The sequence below is a fragment of the Poecilia mexicana genome, unplaced genomic scaffold (genome assembly GCF_051168715.1).
Source record: "Poecilia mexicana isolate PSO_F unplaced genomic scaffold, ASM5116871v1 scaffold_2, whole genome shotgun sequence".
In the NCBI taxonomy this organism is placed as follows: Eukaryota; Metazoa; Chordata; class Actinopteri; order Cyprinodontiformes; family Poeciliidae; genus Poecilia; species Poecilia mexicana.
Window position 1 is genome coordinate 41,374,579 of NW_028263371.1, and position 18,071 is coordinate 41,392,649.

Here is an 18,071-nt window from a genome sequence, read left to right on the forward strand (position 1 = left end):
CGGGGCACAGTCGGCCTACGGACTGTGCTGACCCTCTGCTTCATCTCTCAAGCTCGCAATTTGACAGGAAGCAGAAGAACCGGAAAACTGAACATCTTTGAAAGAGTGAGTCGTTGTGAAGATTATTCTCATACTGTTTCCAGGGTGCATTTTGCTCCTTCTTGCCACTATGTTTTGATGTACCTGGATTTGTAAAGCTGTTTGATTTCAGATCGGGTGTCACTTTCTCCTCAGGGGCCAGGATGCTGTCCTGTTTTACATCAGTGCTGCTGGTCACATCAATCTCCAGCGTTTGGGCTCAAGACTTTACCGAGGAAAGGAAAATGTACAAGAAATCCAGAGCCAGGCCGGTAGCTGCAAGTATCCATGATGGACAGGGTGAGAAATTTGATGAAAATTAGAAAAATGCTTCAGACAGCTATCACAGCACAACATCAGTATTATTTATTTATCTGTTGTAGTCCTCAAAAACACCTCAGATTTGACCTTTTACCTGCAATTATAAGGGTATTTTAAAATGTCCCAGCTGGACATTTATTCAAGAATAATAGTTTTGTTTTTTTTCAGATGTTTGAATGTATAAAAAAATTCTGATAAAGTTTCTATTATATGGAAGAAATTGTGCTAATTTAGAAATTCAAAGGGCTTTAATGAACTATAATTAGCTGATAAACTATAATTTGTTGAATAACAATTAATGTGCTACACCTTAAATGTTATGAACCTGTCTGTTTACTTATAGAAATGATTATATGTTTTAAGAAGAATAGTGGAAGACAAGTTAGTCACTTTAAAAAATGTAAATAATCCATTATTTTATATACTCTCTAAGATGACGTGTCTCCAGTGTTCAACTATCATTGATTAATCAGCCTCTACTAACGACGCCTCCCATGGAGCTGTAAAGGCTGATTCAGTAAAACTAAAGTCCTGTCCCACACAGTTAGACTGGACCATTACTTTTCAGTAGCGTCAAATGGTTTTGTTTGCATCATAAACTATTTTTATTTATTTTTCACATCAAGTCATTCGACTATTCAATATCCCCTCTGTTGACCGTGGATGTGAGGATAGCGTCACTTGGTAACTTTCTTTAAAAGGGTTTGTCTTTGTATCCAACAGGACTCTGAATCCGCAGCTCAATCTAGAAATCCAAAACGGACTAAGCTGAAAACCAGCAGCTAGTAAGAGGAATCTTCTAGCCAAAACAGAAACTGCCATTTCTCAAGCTAAAGGAGTTCGTGTGTAACCACTCCTGCAGTCCAATCACTCAGTGAGGCAATCCATTGTTGTTCTGGTGTTGAAAGCTATTTCTAAGACCTTGAGTTCAACTTTTCATTTTCTTTCTTAAGTCCCTAAATTAAGAGTAAAACCACTTCCCTCAGACTTCTTGTAGACCAGCAAGCTCTTAATATATGTTAAAATTTGTAAACTTTAGTTACTATTTTGAATTAAGTTGGGGTGTATTTTATGATATTTTACAACACTATAGTACCTACTTGGCTGTATAACTCTATGCTTATCTAGACCGCTGTTACATGAAGTTGTGGATATGCCAGTCACTGTTTAGTTAACCTGCAAAAACCTTAAGTTACTACTGCAAATTTGTTTTTTGTTTTTTTTTTTTTTGCTTTTCCTCACAGCCATCCTGGATGAAGACTGCAGCCTGGAGCTTTCCTTCTTGTTGGACAGTTCTGAGAGCGCGAAAGACAATCATGAGCAGGAAAAGCGTTTTGCGATGGACATGGTGGACAGACTCCAAGGAGTGCGGCTGCAAAGCGGCCGCAGCTTGAGTTCCAGAGTGGCCTTGCTGCAGTACAGCAGTCATGTCATCAAGGAGCAAACCCTCAAAGACTGGAGGGGACCCGAAAACTTCAAGAACCGGATCACGCCTATAGTCTACATTGGACATGGCACCTACACCACCTATGCAATCACCAATATGACAAAGATTTACCAGGAGGAATCCAGAATTGGAAGCATCAAAGTGGTGGTGTTGCTCACAGACGGCGTTTCGCACCCAAGAAACCCGGACATTTTTTCTGCCATTGCTGATGCCAAGAACCAGGGCATCAAGTTCTTCGCTCTGGGCATCACCGGGACGGCCAACGAGCCGACCAACATGGCCGAACTCCGCCTGCTGGCCAGCTCCCCGGCCTCCCGCTTCCTCCACAATCTGCAAGACGAAGACATACTGCAAACAATCTTCACTGAAGTAGTGAGTGCGAACTCTTGCCAGTCACCTGACAACACACACAAAAGGGAAAGGGTTGTATTGAGTTTAAACCAGCATCTCTCCAGAATGTACACGTGGACAGGCATGTTCAGGTATTTGACAATGCTCAGGAGAAACAAATGAAAGAACGCGCCAGCCAGATCAGGATTTATGCTGATCTCTACAGCTACACAAAAACTGTTTGACTTATTTGACCAAACACTGGAAATAAAGATTCCAAATGCTCTGCGACTGCTTTGTACGAACAAGTAGAATTTACTTTTCTCTTTATGATTGCATGGCTTGTATAAGGTTGTGCCTTCTATTTTAAAATCATCTCTTACAAAATTCTCCTTTTGTGACCAACATCCTCTACATGAGTGCAGTAAATTTAACTTGCTACCTAAAAACACTGCATTTCACTTGATTCCCTTTTCTTTTCAGACTGGCCTAGCTGATGAAGGAGTAAGTACATTCCCAAGTTAGATTGAGAAAAAGTTTACATTTGATGCAGTGTAATTAGATTTGACTAAAATGTGTTTTGTTTTGTTTTTCAAGTGTCCCTTGGCTCAGAGATGTGCATGTGAGAAAGGAGAACGGGGACCCAGCGGGCCTGCGGTGAGCATTTACCCTCACAAAAGCCACATTTTTCCAAATTTTGCTTTCATTTTGACCCTGAACCTTAGTGGGTTTTTTTATTACAATTGTATGTACTAAAAATGCAGTTTGTGCTTATCAAAATGTGTACTCATAACTCTGAAAAGTGTGTTGTGCATTTCTCTTCAACTCCTTACAGACAATGCTTTATAGAAATGACTTTTGGTGCAATTCCAGTCACAATGCTGTTTATGGAATATCTGCAAAACAGTTCAGTCTGATTAGATGTCACAAATGTCAAACACACTGTTTACATACTAACTAGCTACATTTACTCTATTACATTTACATTAGCCAGTTTAAAAATGAAAACTAAACTTTTTGGAGTAGCTACACTATGCTAATTATTTTCACTTGAATTATATTATTATGAAATATTGCTACTCTTACTTAAAATTTCTGGATACTAAACCCACTGTTTGTAACATCAATGAATGAAGAACAAGCATGTTTTAACTAAAAATGCATGAGACACACAGTTTATGTTGAAGTGAGCCCTCTTATTCATACACAAGCTTTGCTATAGTAACATTACTTTATCTGCTAAGCCTGTTGTGCCATTTGGGGATCATGAAGACACAGTCATCCAATTATTGGGAATGCTTATGTTCACTGTTAACTAGACTCAGATTCAGTCCCATCCCCTCCTCAAACAAACAGCTTAGTTATGGTCAAGCTCTGAGGTAAACTGACAGCTGGGTGTCCAGGTGCCCTCACCTCGGAGAAATTCCTCAAATTCTTACACCCAGACAATAGAGGCTCTCATAATTGGTCTCATTAGTTTAATGACCATCAGGCAGCAATGTGTGGTTTATAGCAACAGATGCATTTGTGGGCCAGGTGCAACTCAGACCAGAAACCGCTCAGTGTTTGGACAAGATAGCTCGTTTCTTGTAACAGTCACTGAGTGCTGTCAACGATACCTGTCTGGAGCGAATCAAGCTTCCACTTTGCAAAACTTCCTCATGACAAGCTTTAATTTATGGGTCGTAGGATCAAGGCATTAATTGTTAAAGCCATTTGAGCTCTTCTCAACAAGAGAACAGAATGTCAAACACAGAAAATCGCTGAATTTTGACCCCCGATTTTGTTCCTTTCCTCAGGGTAAGAAAGGTCGCCCCGGTGATGATGGAGCTCCGGGGCAGAAAGGGCAAAAGGTGTGTTGCTTTTAGTTGGGAAATTCCCCAACTGGCAGTGAAAACAAGCTCATGTGGAATCTGTCAAAGGGTTGTTGTTAACGACATGTGATAATTAGAATTATACACCTGAAAAATGTAACATGGAATTAAAATGTCAATCAAATATTTGTTTTACTTGCCAGTCAAAGCAAGTGTTGGGGTTGGTGGATGGATGAACTAAATGTAATGTGAAATGTGAAATGTAAAACCTCAGGGCTTCTGAAACTGTTTCAAGAAACGCCATTGTGAGGACTTTTTTTAAATCATTGACAACATTCATCTAAAACAAACACACCACATCTCTATCTGGTTTCCTCTTTTGGCTCACATGTTTACAGAACCAAGATGATGATTGACAATGTTTCTCAGCAGCAAAATATTTACCAAGACAATCCAGGAGATCAAGTCCAATATCAATTTGTGACCAATTTGAAGTTTGAAACTCCTGAAGTCGCCCTCTGTTGGTCATTATAAAGAATGCAGGTTTAAGGTACTTAAAAATTGCCCTGTTGATGCAATTTAAAGTTGAGTTAAAATTTTATTTCATTTTCTTGAGCTTTTCTGTTTAAAGAACATAGACTTTCCAGCTCTATTTTAGCTAAAAGTAAAAAAAAAACAAAAAAAAAAAACAAAAGCAGTTATTGCCAAATATCTCTTTTGCATCAGGGAGAAGCAGGATTAAGTGGAATACCTGGCCGAGAAGGAACTGAGGTAAATGCTGTTACTCATGAACAAAACAGATTATTTTGCTGATACTCAACGTCTTGTATTAAAATCAGTAATTACTTTTATCTGCAGGGCAAGCCTGGTTACAAAGGAGATAAGGTATTCAGATCAATCCAAAAAGTTAGAAAAGTTGTTTCCATATACATGTTTAATATGTGTAATTTCTGCACAGGGTGAGAGGGGTGAGTGCGGTACTCCAGGAATCAAAGGAGACAGGGTATGAGAGTGTTGTTGATACTTGCTGAATCTACAGTTTGCTGATTGTTTTTTTCTTCTCTCCTCACACTTTGATTTAATTAGTAACTCTTTTTTTCTGTATGATGTGCTTCAGGGCCCAGAAGGTTCAATTGGAACAAGAGGGCCAAGAGGTCTGCAGGTTTGTAATACTTCATACGACACTAATATTTTTTCCATGTTCTTTATGTCTTTTATTTGTTGTTGAAAAAGTATGATAATAAAATGTATATGGTATACATTTATCACTTTGCACTATTAAAATGAAGTATTATGGACCAAAATGAATTACTCACTGGATTCCTATTTGATATTAGGAATGGGGGGAAAAAAATCACCTGCGAAATGAAAACATTTTGATCATTCTATGAATTTCTGTTTGATTTTCTGCCCAGGGGTTACCAGGACCACATGGAGACGTTGGACCAGAGGGGCCTCAGGGAAAGCAGGTTAGTCTCTTATTTGACTAATTTTACTCTGCTCATCCCACATATATGTTGCAACCTCTGCTCTGCATTTCCTTTTATGATATGTTTGAACAAGAGTTTTGGAGCTGTAATACTTTGGTATTAACCCCAAAGCAAAACACTTGTAAGCCCTCCTTACCCCCGTCATGACTCACTACTACAATCATCATAATGAATGCAGGATCTCTTTTGGCCTGTTTCCTGCAACTAAATACAGAGCAAAAGAAAAGTCCCTGCAGCAATGTCAGTCTCTCAAACATGGCTTACATTTATGGCCATGGATGGAAAGTCTGTGTGGCCTGTCTGGCCATGGAAATATCTGTATTAGGATTAGGATTAACTGGAGTCTTAGTGGTCTCTTAGTATGATTTTTGTTCCTCCCCATTGAATGAGCTATTGTAGGATTGAATATATCTCATAAATACTTATCATTATACTATAAAAGCCTAATTATAAAATGAATAATGATAATATGCATAATGATAATATGCTTTTATACCATAAAAGGTTGAAATCATTATATTACTCACAGTCATATTTACATTTTTAATAGCTACCTAAATTAAATGGGAAAATACAGAAAATAAATCTCTGCTGTCTTGAATATCCCCCAGTCTCATTTAACTAAGAATATTTGGTAACACTTTATTTGAAGGGGGGTGAATAAGACTGTCGTGATACTTTCATAAACATTACATAACACCTGTCATGAACATGAATAAGCCTTCATGAATCTTTATGACTGTTGTCATAAAGCGTCATTCGGTAAATTATGACACTTAATACAAAGTTGACATTATTCAAAATGTCTTTGATATGACAACTTGACATTAACCAGGAAATCATTACTGTTTAAACTTTACCTTTAATAACATAAAGTTATCTAATTTTTAAAGTGAAATCAGTAATACTTTTATAACAAATTTATATCAGTAATGATTTTTTGGTTAATGTCAAGTTGTCATAACAAAGACATTTTGAATAATGTCAACTTTGTATTAAAAGTGTCATAATTTACCAAATGACGGTTTTTGACAACAGTCATAAATATTCATGAAGGCTTATTCATGTTCATGACATGTGATATGTCATGTTTATGAAAGTGTCATGTCAGTCTTATTCACCCCCCTTTCAAATAAAGTGTTACCAAATAGTTCATAAACTTGTCAAACATAATCACATTTACATTGAGCAGTGATGTACAGAAAAACAGGTAATTATTTGCCCAGAAACTGGAGGTTGGAGGTGGTGCGTCATCAATAATCCTCCTGTGTGAAACATATATTGAGGTCAGAGTAAAAGTTAACACGCATGCCTATTGTTTCTATGTAAATAATCCTCCACTTCTATGTATTTACCACCTGTAAAACGTGTGTCAACATTTTAGTCATTCATAAATTGGTGTTTGCATTTTGTGTTCCTAAATTGGAGAACTTCTAAGATGGTGCGAATCTCTGATTAGCAGTTAGCTACAGACTGATATGTGTTTTTTCTAAACGAGAACACCATTACTGTTATCAACTCCAGTCAACAGGTTAACTGCTTATTTTTTATTACCTATTAATGAATCTAAAGCCAAGCATTAAGACTCACAAAAATATTTTAAAAACTTGTTAAACTGTTTTAGTTTTTTTAATTGCAGGGAGAACGAGGCCTTTCGGGTCCTCCTGGAATTCAAGGAGAAACTGGTATTGGACTTCCTGGTCCAAAAGTAAGTCATCATACATAGTCTATATAATTTTTTTTTGTAAATATTTGTGATAAATGATTGTCATTGAGTGTCACTTAATAAGTTTTTATTGATTCGTAGGGTGACATGGGGTTCCAGGGCCGACCAGGTCCTCCTGGTCCTCATGGGGTGGGAGAGCCTGGTCCTCCTGTAAGTTACAACACACAATTTGTGATTCTCCTTTAGACTAATATTGTTCATTTTCTTGTTACTGTGTGGGTGACATGTACATTTTTACTTTCTTTATAGGGACCCCAAGGACAGCAAGGCGTTCAAGGGGAAAAAGGACCCCAAGGAGAAGGACTTCCTGGACCAAAGGTTATTTTTAAGTGCTGCATATTAGATAGGAAGCTAATAAAAATAGTTGTTCTTTTAAGGGATGACAGAAGGATGCAGTGACTTTCACATACTGTATTGATAAAAAAATATGTTTTCAGTCGAGGTCAGCTAACTAAGGCACAAAGAGAAACTGTTGTTATCAACCATTAAAAGTAAACTCTAGACTGAAAATTATACAGGAAATAAAGATATTATAAAGTCAAGTGCAAAAGATGGAGTTTAAAACCGTAACTGAGAGGCAATTTGGTTGTATCTTAGCAGAGCCATTCTCCAGTCTGTCAAGATTAGCCCCTGCTCCAGCTCACTGACTCGCAGCTCAACTGTTGACTCTCTTGGTTTCTGTTTCTAAGAGCTTTGATCCAAGCAAGCCAAGGCATGCTGCCTCCTGAAACACAAAGAAGACGATCCATTCAACATTTAGGACAGAAATGCACAGCTGGCAGCAAAGCACTTACTTCAACTTAAAAAAAAACAAAAAAAAAACATAAGTGGTAGTATAATTTGTAGTACTTTCAGGAACTTGGTTGAATTACAAGGTAACCTCTGGAAAGTTCCAGAGAACTTTGATGGAACATTCATGAAAATTTAGCAGGTACTTTCAGGAACTTTCATAAAACTTCTGACGATCATCTGCAGAACACAATTTATGAGTTCAGCCGAAGTTCCATGAAAGTGTCTTTCATAATTTAACCCAGTTCCTGAAGGAACCCGGCAAGTTCCACCAAAGTTTCATTATAACGCCTGGTATGTTCCAGAAACCTCCATGTAAGCTAGGTGAATGTGCCTGCTAGGTTTTGTGAAAGTTTGATTAAGGTTCCGTCAGACTTTCATAATGCGCATTTTAAGTTCTGGAAAACATCTAGTAAGTTTTATAAAAATCATTTGTAAGTTCCAAGACAGAATCTGATCATTTCCTGAAAGTTCATTGAAAGTTACATAGAAGGTTCCACAAAATACCTGGTAAGGTCATAGAAAGGAACTGAGATGACTTAGAAAGTTTCTGCAAATTACAGATTCTGCATTGTTATAACATAATCCTATCATCTTACTGTTGCAGTTTGTGGATTAATTAACAGTAGTATCTGTATGTGATTGTTGAACATTTTCCATTAAGAAATATAAAAGTTTTATTTAATTTTAATTTTATTTTAATTTTATTTAATTGTAAGTAATCAAATGTTCCTGCAATGTGTGTGTGTGGATTTCAAACAGATTGCCTAGGTTGGATTAGATATTAGTAAATCTAGGCTGACAATGGGCTTCTGTTATGAGACCCACTGGAAATTAGCTAGGTCCCACTTTTTACCCAGACTGGTCCTGAATCAAAAAGCTCTGCAGGCAATTAACATGGAGTCATTACGTTTCCCCACCAGGACAGACTTTTAGCCCATTTGCTTCCACATGGCCGTATTTGTAAATGCTGTGATGTAAATTGATGGGATTCACCTGGTTTATTTTTCTGCAGGGGGATCGAGGGCTCTCAGGACCGAGGGGGCCGAGGGGCCAGCAGGGTGTAAGCATCAAAGGAGAAAAGGTGGGTTGTAAATGCATTTAATGAGTGGAGTTAACTGTAACAGTACACTTTCTGAAAATTAGGGGGAATCCCAAAAGATGCCCCAGGCTACAGGATATTCCACTATAACATAAAAGCAAGGCTGGATGGTTGTTTACCACCTTTAACATCTGGTTGCTGTGGGAAAGTTGCAGCAAGTACAACTTGTTGCAAACTGCACTGTAAGACTTAGTAATTTTAAACAACTACAGTAATTCACATGAAAGAACGTTTGTCATTAAAGTTAGCCACATTTTAAATGTACAATACATTTGATAAAATTTTATAATTTGATTTTTCTATGTGTGGCAACCTTTCTGACTTACTATTATCCAATAAAGCAAATGTTTCTGTTCTGATCCAGATCCAGCGTGCTTTGTTCTTACGTAGATAACCTTTTGAGTAAACCATGTTACGTCTTTGCATCAGACGCTCACTTTTAGACAGAAAGCTGATTAAACACACCTGGATATAGTTTGTCAGTTGAGATCAAAACATCTTTTCTCTTTTGCTTTGCAAGAGTGAAAAGATGATAGGGTCAGTTTATTTGCATGTTGTAGTTTCAAAGTCTTACATGCACACAATTGCATGCACTGACATTTGAGACGTGGTTATGAAACCAAGCATGGAATTTGGCTCCCTAACTTTTCAGTTCATTAGTACGTTCCAGCTGATTGGCTGTGTGATACAGTTTCAGACTATAATATGTTTTATAATAAATCAGAAAGGACATTCCATTTCAACATGGAGTAACGGGTATCGACAATGAGACACATGAAAAGGTAAAAAGTGCAAGTGAATATAGGGAAGAGGTTGAAATGCTAATAAAATCAATTTATGTCACAACTTATCAAAAAATAATAATACTCGACTTTTGTTTTAGCTTTTTTTCCATTTGGTGGTATAGTTACTATTTTATTGATCCTTTAATTTATTTAATCAAGGCAAATTTGCGCCTCCACCGATGTCACAAGTCGAGGAAAAAATAGGGAACGCCTAACTTGCTAAGCATTTCATTCTTAAATATTCAGAATGTTGAAGATGTTTAAAAAAAACATCATTATACTATAAAAGCCTAATTATAAAATGCATAATGATAATATGCAAAATTGATTTTTGAGAGTGGAAAAGTGTCTTATTTTAAAAATGAAAACTGTGTAGGAGGCCTGCTCTGAGTCCAACCTTTTAATTTCGGTAATGATGGGTCTTTTGTCAGACTTCTTCTTTGTGCTGTGGTAATAAGTTCCAGCTGAGAACTGTAGACTGGTCATAAAAACCGGTAAATCATCCACCGTTGATAAGGATTGTCTTAACCATGGTCCTTTACCTCCAGGGTGAACTGGGACCACCAGGTTTTCCCGGACCAACTGGAGAGACAGGGGTGGGCATTCAGGGAGAAAAGGTAAGCTAAATTCAATTTGATTAAATGTTGCTAAGGCTACCTTATAACTAAAAGAAACCCACCCATTGTAGCAAATGATGTTTTAAGTAAGAGTTCAATCAATATTATTATGCAGGGAGTCCAGGGACCAAGGGGCCCGCCAGGAGTCAGAGGAGTTCCAGGGGAAGGATTATCTGGCCCTAAGGTTTGTTCAAAGAGAAACGGGCTGTGTGCATCAAAAAAGGAAAGAGTTGAAAAAAAGAGTTTGAAAAAAAATCCATATTGTGCTGTCAGTGTTTTGTTGGTTTCTGTTATACAAAGCTAAACAGCAAAAACTTATCACACATATACAATATTTACAATGCAAATAAAGAAAACATGGAACATTAAACTACTCTATTAAATGGGGGCACAAACCTCCAAATGACCTCATATATATAAAAACAATGAGAACCCCTAAATGGCTTTTTAAAAATACAATGCTTGTGTGTCCCCATTTCTAATACCGCCCTGGGTCACAAGCCATATGGCTTATAACATTGTGTATTAATAACATTTTCCTTTCAGGGTGACCAAGGCTTACCAGGAGAGCAGGGAGCTCCTGGAGAAAGAGGCATCGGTGAACCTGGTCCAAAGGTGTATAAATCACTTCTTGTGACTAAAGCTTTCATCACCATGAAAAGTCTGCTAATATTTTCCAACATATTCAGAAAATAAAATATGAAACGTATCCGACTGAAATTGTAGGGAGTACCTGGAGCCCCAGGACCAGGAGGTCTGCCTGGTCTTCCAGGAGAAGATGGCGCTCCAGGACAGAAGGTAAAGCATGTTGCGCAGTGGGTGAACATGCATTCTTTTGGCCACTATTAAAAGAGCTCCTTGTTCACTCACTTAAGGGGGAGCCTGGCTTATCTGGCTCAAGAGGTCCCGAGGGAGCTCAAGGCATTGGCATTCAAGGAGAGAAGGTATGTTTCATTATTAATTCTTGTGTAGGATTAAAAATGATTTCACTTCGATCGTGCGTGGTGTTCTCTGTTTTAGGGCGACCAGGGTCTGAGAGGGATCCGGGGACTACATGGTCCTCCTGGGATTCCAGGACCTTCCGGATCAAAAGTGAGAGACCTAATGCAAGACTACAAATATATTAATGTTGTTGTTGTTGGATAGAAACATTCGACAACCTTGGAGCTCCAGCCTTTCCCTTTGCTTGTCATCCCTTCTAAATATCATGAATTTGCAGCTGGTGAAGATTTATGCCACACTAACCAAGCAGAGCCAAATACGTAGTTTTTAATGATGTTGGCAGGACAAATGTTTCTTTACACATGCATAATTAAGTCAGAGTTGTCTTGCCAATTCTCTTCTTTCAGGGTGAACGTGGAATTCCAGGTCCACAGGGCATGTCAGGGCAGCCGGGACGGTCCGTATCAGGTCCAAAGGTAGAACAGGGGTCTGAACATGGATTTTGGCAGCAAAGAACTAACCTGTCAAATAAAACCTGATGGCAAAGATGGAGTGAAAAAGCTGGTTTAAGTAGTCAGTTTGGCATTTGTGTTTCATCGTGTTCAGGGTGAAGTTGGTCCTGCTGGTCCTCCTGGTCCTATTGGGGAAACGGGTCTGGGTCTACCTGGTCCCAAGGTAAATGCTATCACTTAAGATTTGACGTGTTTTTTCACAGAGCTGTCTACAAAATGATGTCAGTTTTCATCAGTGATTTTTTTTTTTTCTGTTTTCAGGGTGATCGAGGTCTTACAGGTCTAATGGGTCCAGTTGGGCCAAAGGGTGAAGGCATCCCAGGCCCTGTGGTATTGTCATTTACCAAAACATAAAACTGTGCAATGTCTGCAAACAGAACTCTTAGAAAACGCCTCTGTTCTGTGTCCAGGGCCCTCCAGGCGTGCCAGGGTTACCAGGTGAGCCTGGACCGGAGGGAGTGGGAATTCCTGGTCCAAAGGTTTGTCAACATGACATTTTGTGATCTGAACAGTTTCCCCCTCAATCTGTGTTTCTGCTGCCCTTATGGGAATCCTCATCTCTGTTTCAGGGTGACGTTGGCTTTAGAGGCCTACCGGGTTTGCCCGGCCCACCAGGCGAGGGCGTACTGGGACCACCAGTAAGGAAGATCTCATTCCTTGCAGTTGCTTCAACAACTCTAACTCAGAAAAAGCTTCAAAAAGTAGAAAATTAACAAAAACAAGCAGGGAGCTTGTTGCCTTTAATTTTATTTCAATGCAGACTTTGTAAAATTTAACTTTGAATAAGAGGGATGGTACAGTTAATCCTCTGTGAGATTATAAAACAAATATTTTCTGCTTGTTCAGTTCACCTTAAAAAACAATTGCAGGAACAAAAGGAAAATTGTATATCACCTAAAACCATCACCAACCAGTCTCTCCAATACCAGAACATCTTAAGTATTTTTTTGTCAACATGTTTCACATTTTTTATTAGTTTTTTCAAAAATAAAATGGAGAAATTTGTGCATTTTATCAGAGTTTAGTTATTTTAAGAAAACATTCATACAGTCAATCAAACACATAACATTTGTTTATTTGTCCATTTTCAAACGTGGGGTAGTTTTTAGAATTGCCTTTGTTAATATTTTTATTATAAAATGAATAAAATTCTTGTATGCTGTATCTAAATGTTTTTTCAGGATTCATAAACTTGATCTTTTCTTAATATTAGGGTAATATTGGGAGGCCAGGACCAATTGGTCCACCTGGACCTCCAGGAGAAGGTATTCAAGGCCCAAAGGTAAATTTGTTATTTAATTTAATGTAACTCAATATGAATGCTATTCCATATTATAACCAATTTTATTATAGGGTGTTCTAAGTTTGAAGGACTGTAGCTAAATTAATTTAATTTAAAATCTACTCTCAGGGAGAGCCAGGATCTCAAGGCATGACTGGACCCAGAGGGCCTCAAGGAGAAGGATATCCTGGACCTAAAGTAACGGATTACCATTTATATTCAAACAGTTCATCAATATCCAATTTATTTACCTATACTGAAAATGTGTCTTTCTTTGGGTCAGGGGGACCGTGGGTCACAGGGAGAGAGGGGAATGAAAGGCTCTAAAGGAGACATGGGTGATCCTGGAGTCCCTGGAGAAATGGTAAAATATGTGAAAAAGTAATTGTGTGAAATGTGGGTATACAGGTTAGCATTCATCCAACTCTAGTCACAGGTGAAACTAAAACTGTTTATCCTAGCAGTATGAGATCAACACAGTGATCATTTTTAATGTTATGTTTTCAAATAACAGGGCAGAGCAGGGACCAAGGGTGAACCGGGCCTTACAGTAAGTTCACTCAATCAGCCAAATGCTTTTATTTTCAACTAACATCCTGTTCAGTTCTTAAAGTTTGCTTCCTTTTACAGAGAGAAGACATTATAAGGATGATCAAAGAAATATGTGGTAAGAAGGTCACCCAAATGTCATTTTCATGTGTCCTGTCTCAAATGACCTGGCCAAAAACAGATGTTATATATACAAAACCTCAAACCTCAGGTTCTACTCGGCATTGATTCCCAATATTGGGACATAAAACCCAAAGTTTTACGTCCTTACTTATTGAGGATCAGCAAACGCAGCAGGACACAGGTGTGGAGCAAACACACACATCAAGTAAAACCACTGGAAAGGCATAAAAGAAAATATGTCGCAGAAAATTCAGACGAGCACACACAAATACAAATGACAAAATCCAGACTAGACAAAATGAAACAAACTGTTTCTCTGTTGCTACCACTTGAGAAGGGATCTGGCTGTTGTTTTGCTGTCATGTGAAAACCTGTGGCTCTTGCAGGCTTGTGCTTAGAGAATTATTTGTTGCACAGCAGTGATGGGCTTATTTAAATCAAATCTCCACTCAGCACAAGCAATACGAGCATTCAAGTTCAATTGTGTTTTTAATGGAATTGTCTTCTTTCCGCATTTCAGGATGTGGCATCAAGTGCAAAGAAAGACCGATGGAGCTTGTGTTTGTCATCGACAGCTCAGAGAGCGTTGGTCCTGAGAACTTTGAGATAATCAAAGACTTTGTCACTCGGTTGGTGGACAGAACCACTGTTGGACGCAATTCCACCAGGATCGGACTGGTTCTCTACAGTCTGGATGTCCTGCTAGAGTTCAGCCTGGCTCGTTATTTGACCAAGGAGGACGTAAAGGAAGCAATCCGAAAAATGCCTTACCTGGGTGAGGGCACCTACACAGGGACCGCTATCAGGAAGGCGACCCAAGAGGCTTTCTTCAACGCTCGGTTTGGAGTCCAAAAAGTAGCCATCGTCATCACTGACGGTCAGACAGACAAGCGAGATCCTGTCAAACTTGATTTGGCAGTGCGAGAGGCTCATGCAGCAAACATTGAGATGTATGCTTTGGGAATAGTTAATTCTTCTGATCCCACACAGGCTGAGTTCCTACGAGAACTTAACCTCATTGCCTCTGACCCAGACTCTGAACACATGTACCTGATCGATGACTACAACACTCTACCAGGTGATGATTTGAGTCAAGTATTAATATTTTTTGACTTTCAGTTTGTGCAAACAGTCCAAATTGACACATCTCTTGCCTCTTCTCAGCACTGGAATCTAAACTGGTCAGCAAGTTCTGTGAAGACGAAAACGGCGCTCTCATTTACAATCACATCCCAAATGGGGCATGGAACAGCAACAACGGACTAGGTCTTCATAGAGTCAATGGAGGGTATGTCAATGGATATAATGGGTTTGACCATAACAGTTATGGAAACAGTGGACGTGGGAACAGGTATGAAAAGGGAGTTAAAAATCAAAGAGAAACCAACAACAGAGGTCGTGGTGACACTTTTACACTGCCCATCAGTGCTGATCCCCGTCCTCTACAGGTACCAGTCCTCTGAACTTTTTACTCACAAAATATTTCTACAAGAAACATATTTTATTGAATAATTTGATTTTAGGTAGTGGAAGACGATGATGGGGAAGATTTAGACCTGAGGGCTCGTGTGCAGACCGGAAGCAGCACATCTGCAGTCAATGTCGTCAAAGCCACAATGTCATCAGCTGGAGGAGAACGTTCTGCATCCAAGGAGGAAGTTTTATCATCATCAGCAGCACCTGTATCCTCATCACCTTTGTCAACGCCAGCGTCTAACACGTTTTCAGACTCTAAGCAGAAGGAGGTTGTAGTGAGTCCAGACTTACCTAAAGGTGAGTTCTGCACTTCTACTCAAAAAGCTTATTGCAAGAAAATTACTTCTGTGGCATGACTTAGACTTAGATATAAATTCTGTGAAAACAGCTATGCTAATATTATAATTCAACTGAAGTCAGTTAATTATATGTAGCATAATATAGCTCTAATTCACACCACGTCATCCCCCAAAGTACTGTACAAAATAAGTAATTTCAGTCCAATTATACATACATTCTAATTGAACCTATAGTTGTCAAGTAATGTAGTTAAGTTCAGTTTGTCATTTAAATTGGTTTAAAAAACGTTTTCCATCTGAGGAAACTCAGGAGACTACATTGAGTGATTGACTTGCAGCAAACCCTCTGCAAGGCTGTAGCGACAGTGGAAAAACTCCCCTTTAACAAGAAGAAAACTCCAGCATAACCTGGATCAGTACGAGCAGCTACCTGCCACGAGTGACTGGGGGATTGAGGGGACAGAGCAGAATGCACAAACAAACAGAAGATCTGAAGAAGGACTACTCTCTATGTTAATGAAAAGTACAAAGTTAGTAGTAGAATAAGGAGAAAAGCATTGACTTATTGAGATCATTAAATTTAAGAATTGAGCATGGAAATACAATCATTTGTTAAGGTTTTAGGAGTTTGAGATTTTCCATTGTGCATTGCTTTGCTATAAATAATAATTCCTACTTTTAAAAATCTTTTTTTATTTAAATTTCATGTGGTAACCAAATATCTGTTGGTTTAGTTTTGGTGGGCAAATTTTTTTGAAAATTCACCCATTTCTTTTTCAGAGGTCCCTGCTCTTGATCCTCGCTGCAATCTCATTTTGGACCAAGGAACCTGCAGAAACTACTTAATCCGCTGGTATTATGACAAACAGGCCAACGCCTGTGCACAGTTCTGGTACGGAGGCTGCGGTGGGAATGAAAACCGCTACGAAACTGAAGATGAATGCAAGAACACTTGTGTTTTTTTAAGAACAGGTGAGCTCAGTCAGTGATTTCAAGTCAAACAGGCATGTTCTGCTTTTTACTCCTTTTGTCCAAAACCAAATATTTGTTTCTGTTTCAGCCGGATAAGAAGACAATTTGGAAAGACGTTGTGATTATTCTGAAGTCTCAACATTTCTAGTTTACTCATTTGTATTCAGCAGTTTTCTTGCACTTTTTGAACACTTCTGTCCTCAGATACACAAGCATATGTTGTTCAATATTAAATATATTTCAGAAATTATTACTTTGAAAATATATCCACGAACCTGCTTGAAAAACTAACCAACTTCTTTACCTCAGGACTGAATGTGTAGTCATAATATTTTAGAAAACAGGGTTTTTTTAGGGTTTAGATGTCATGAATTTAATGGGACAACCACAGAAAATGCAGAGTCAGACATCTTTTTCATGCCATCTGTTTAGTTACATATCTCCAGCCAGACAGTCATGTTAAGATATTTGCTGTAATATATTTTTTACGACATATCTGTTTGGGTTTCTTAATTTTTTTCTTAATAGTATGTTATCGGGGTTATTAAAGGCAGCTGTGATTATCAAATGCTGCTCTAAATGGTCCGCTGCAAATTTCAGAAAAATGAAGATAGAAGCAGGTTTGTTTATATATATGTATGTGTGTGTGTGTGTGTGTGTGTGTGTGTGTGTGTATATATATATGTGTATATATATATATATATATATATATATATATATATATATATATATATATATATATATATATATATATATATATATATATATATATATATATATATACACTGCTCAAAAAAATAAAGGGAACACTCAAATAACACATCCTAGATCTGAATGAAGGAAATATTCTCATTGAATAATTTGTTCTGTACAAAGTTGAATGTGCTGACAACAAAATCACACAAAAATCATCAATGGAAATCAAATTTATTAACCAATGGAGGCCTGGATTTGGAGCCACACACAAAATTAAAGTGAAATGTTCCCTTTATTTTTTTGAGCAGGAGATATATATATATATATATATATATATATATATATATATATATATATATATATATATATATATGTATATATATATATATATATACACACACATACACACACACACACAGTGTGGTATTTCTGACAGATGCTTTTAAAACTAATAAAATTGAAATTATGGTTTCTGTCTTTCTTGTACATGTTTTTATAAATATCAAAGGAAATTAAAGTCATCATTGTGTGATTTTGTTTTCTATTTCTTAAATTAGAAGACATATCTTTGTAATGTATTAACTGCTTTTGTAAATCTGACATTTTTTCCAAGGTTTTGTTATTTACTTTGCACCTTTGCATCATACTTAAAATTTCTGTAAATTTGAGACCTATGAAAACACCACTTTAAAATGTCAGTATAAAACTGCTTTTCCTTCTT

The 18,071-nt window shown here is 37.8% G+C and overlaps 1 protein-coding gene across 1 annotated transcript; it reads left to right on the forward strand.

Moving 5' to 3' along the window:
• Positions 1–242: 242 nt before the first annotated feature.
• Positions 243–17,416, forward strand: col28a2a (collagen, type XXVIII, alpha 2a). The gene is made up of 35 exons (XM_014996009.2): positions 243–378; positions 1,644–2,218; positions 2,660–2,680; positions 2,774–2,833; positions 3,976–4,029; positions 4,717–4,761; positions 4,849–4,875; positions 4,949–4,993; positions 5,108–5,152; positions 5,406–5,459; positions 7,120–7,188; positions 7,288–7,356; positions 7,456–7,524; positions 9,011–9,079; positions 10,431–10,499; positions 10,615–10,683; positions 11,046–11,114; positions 11,226–11,297; positions 11,375–11,443; positions 11,520–11,591; positions 11,849–11,917; positions 12,048–12,116; positions 12,215–12,283; positions 12,364–12,432; positions 12,523–12,591; positions 13,167–13,235; positions 13,365–13,433; positions 13,519–13,599; positions 13,750–13,785; positions 13,866–13,902; positions 14,428–14,985; positions 15,072–15,355; positions 15,431–15,680; positions 16,463–16,654; positions 16,743–17,416. Exons 1-35 carry the CDS (start codon positions 243–245, stop codon positions 16,748–16,750), a joined length of 3,687 nt encoding a protein of 1,228 aa, XP_014851495.2. The 3' UTR covers positions 16,751–17,416.
• Positions 17,417–18,071: the final 655 nt, after the last annotated feature.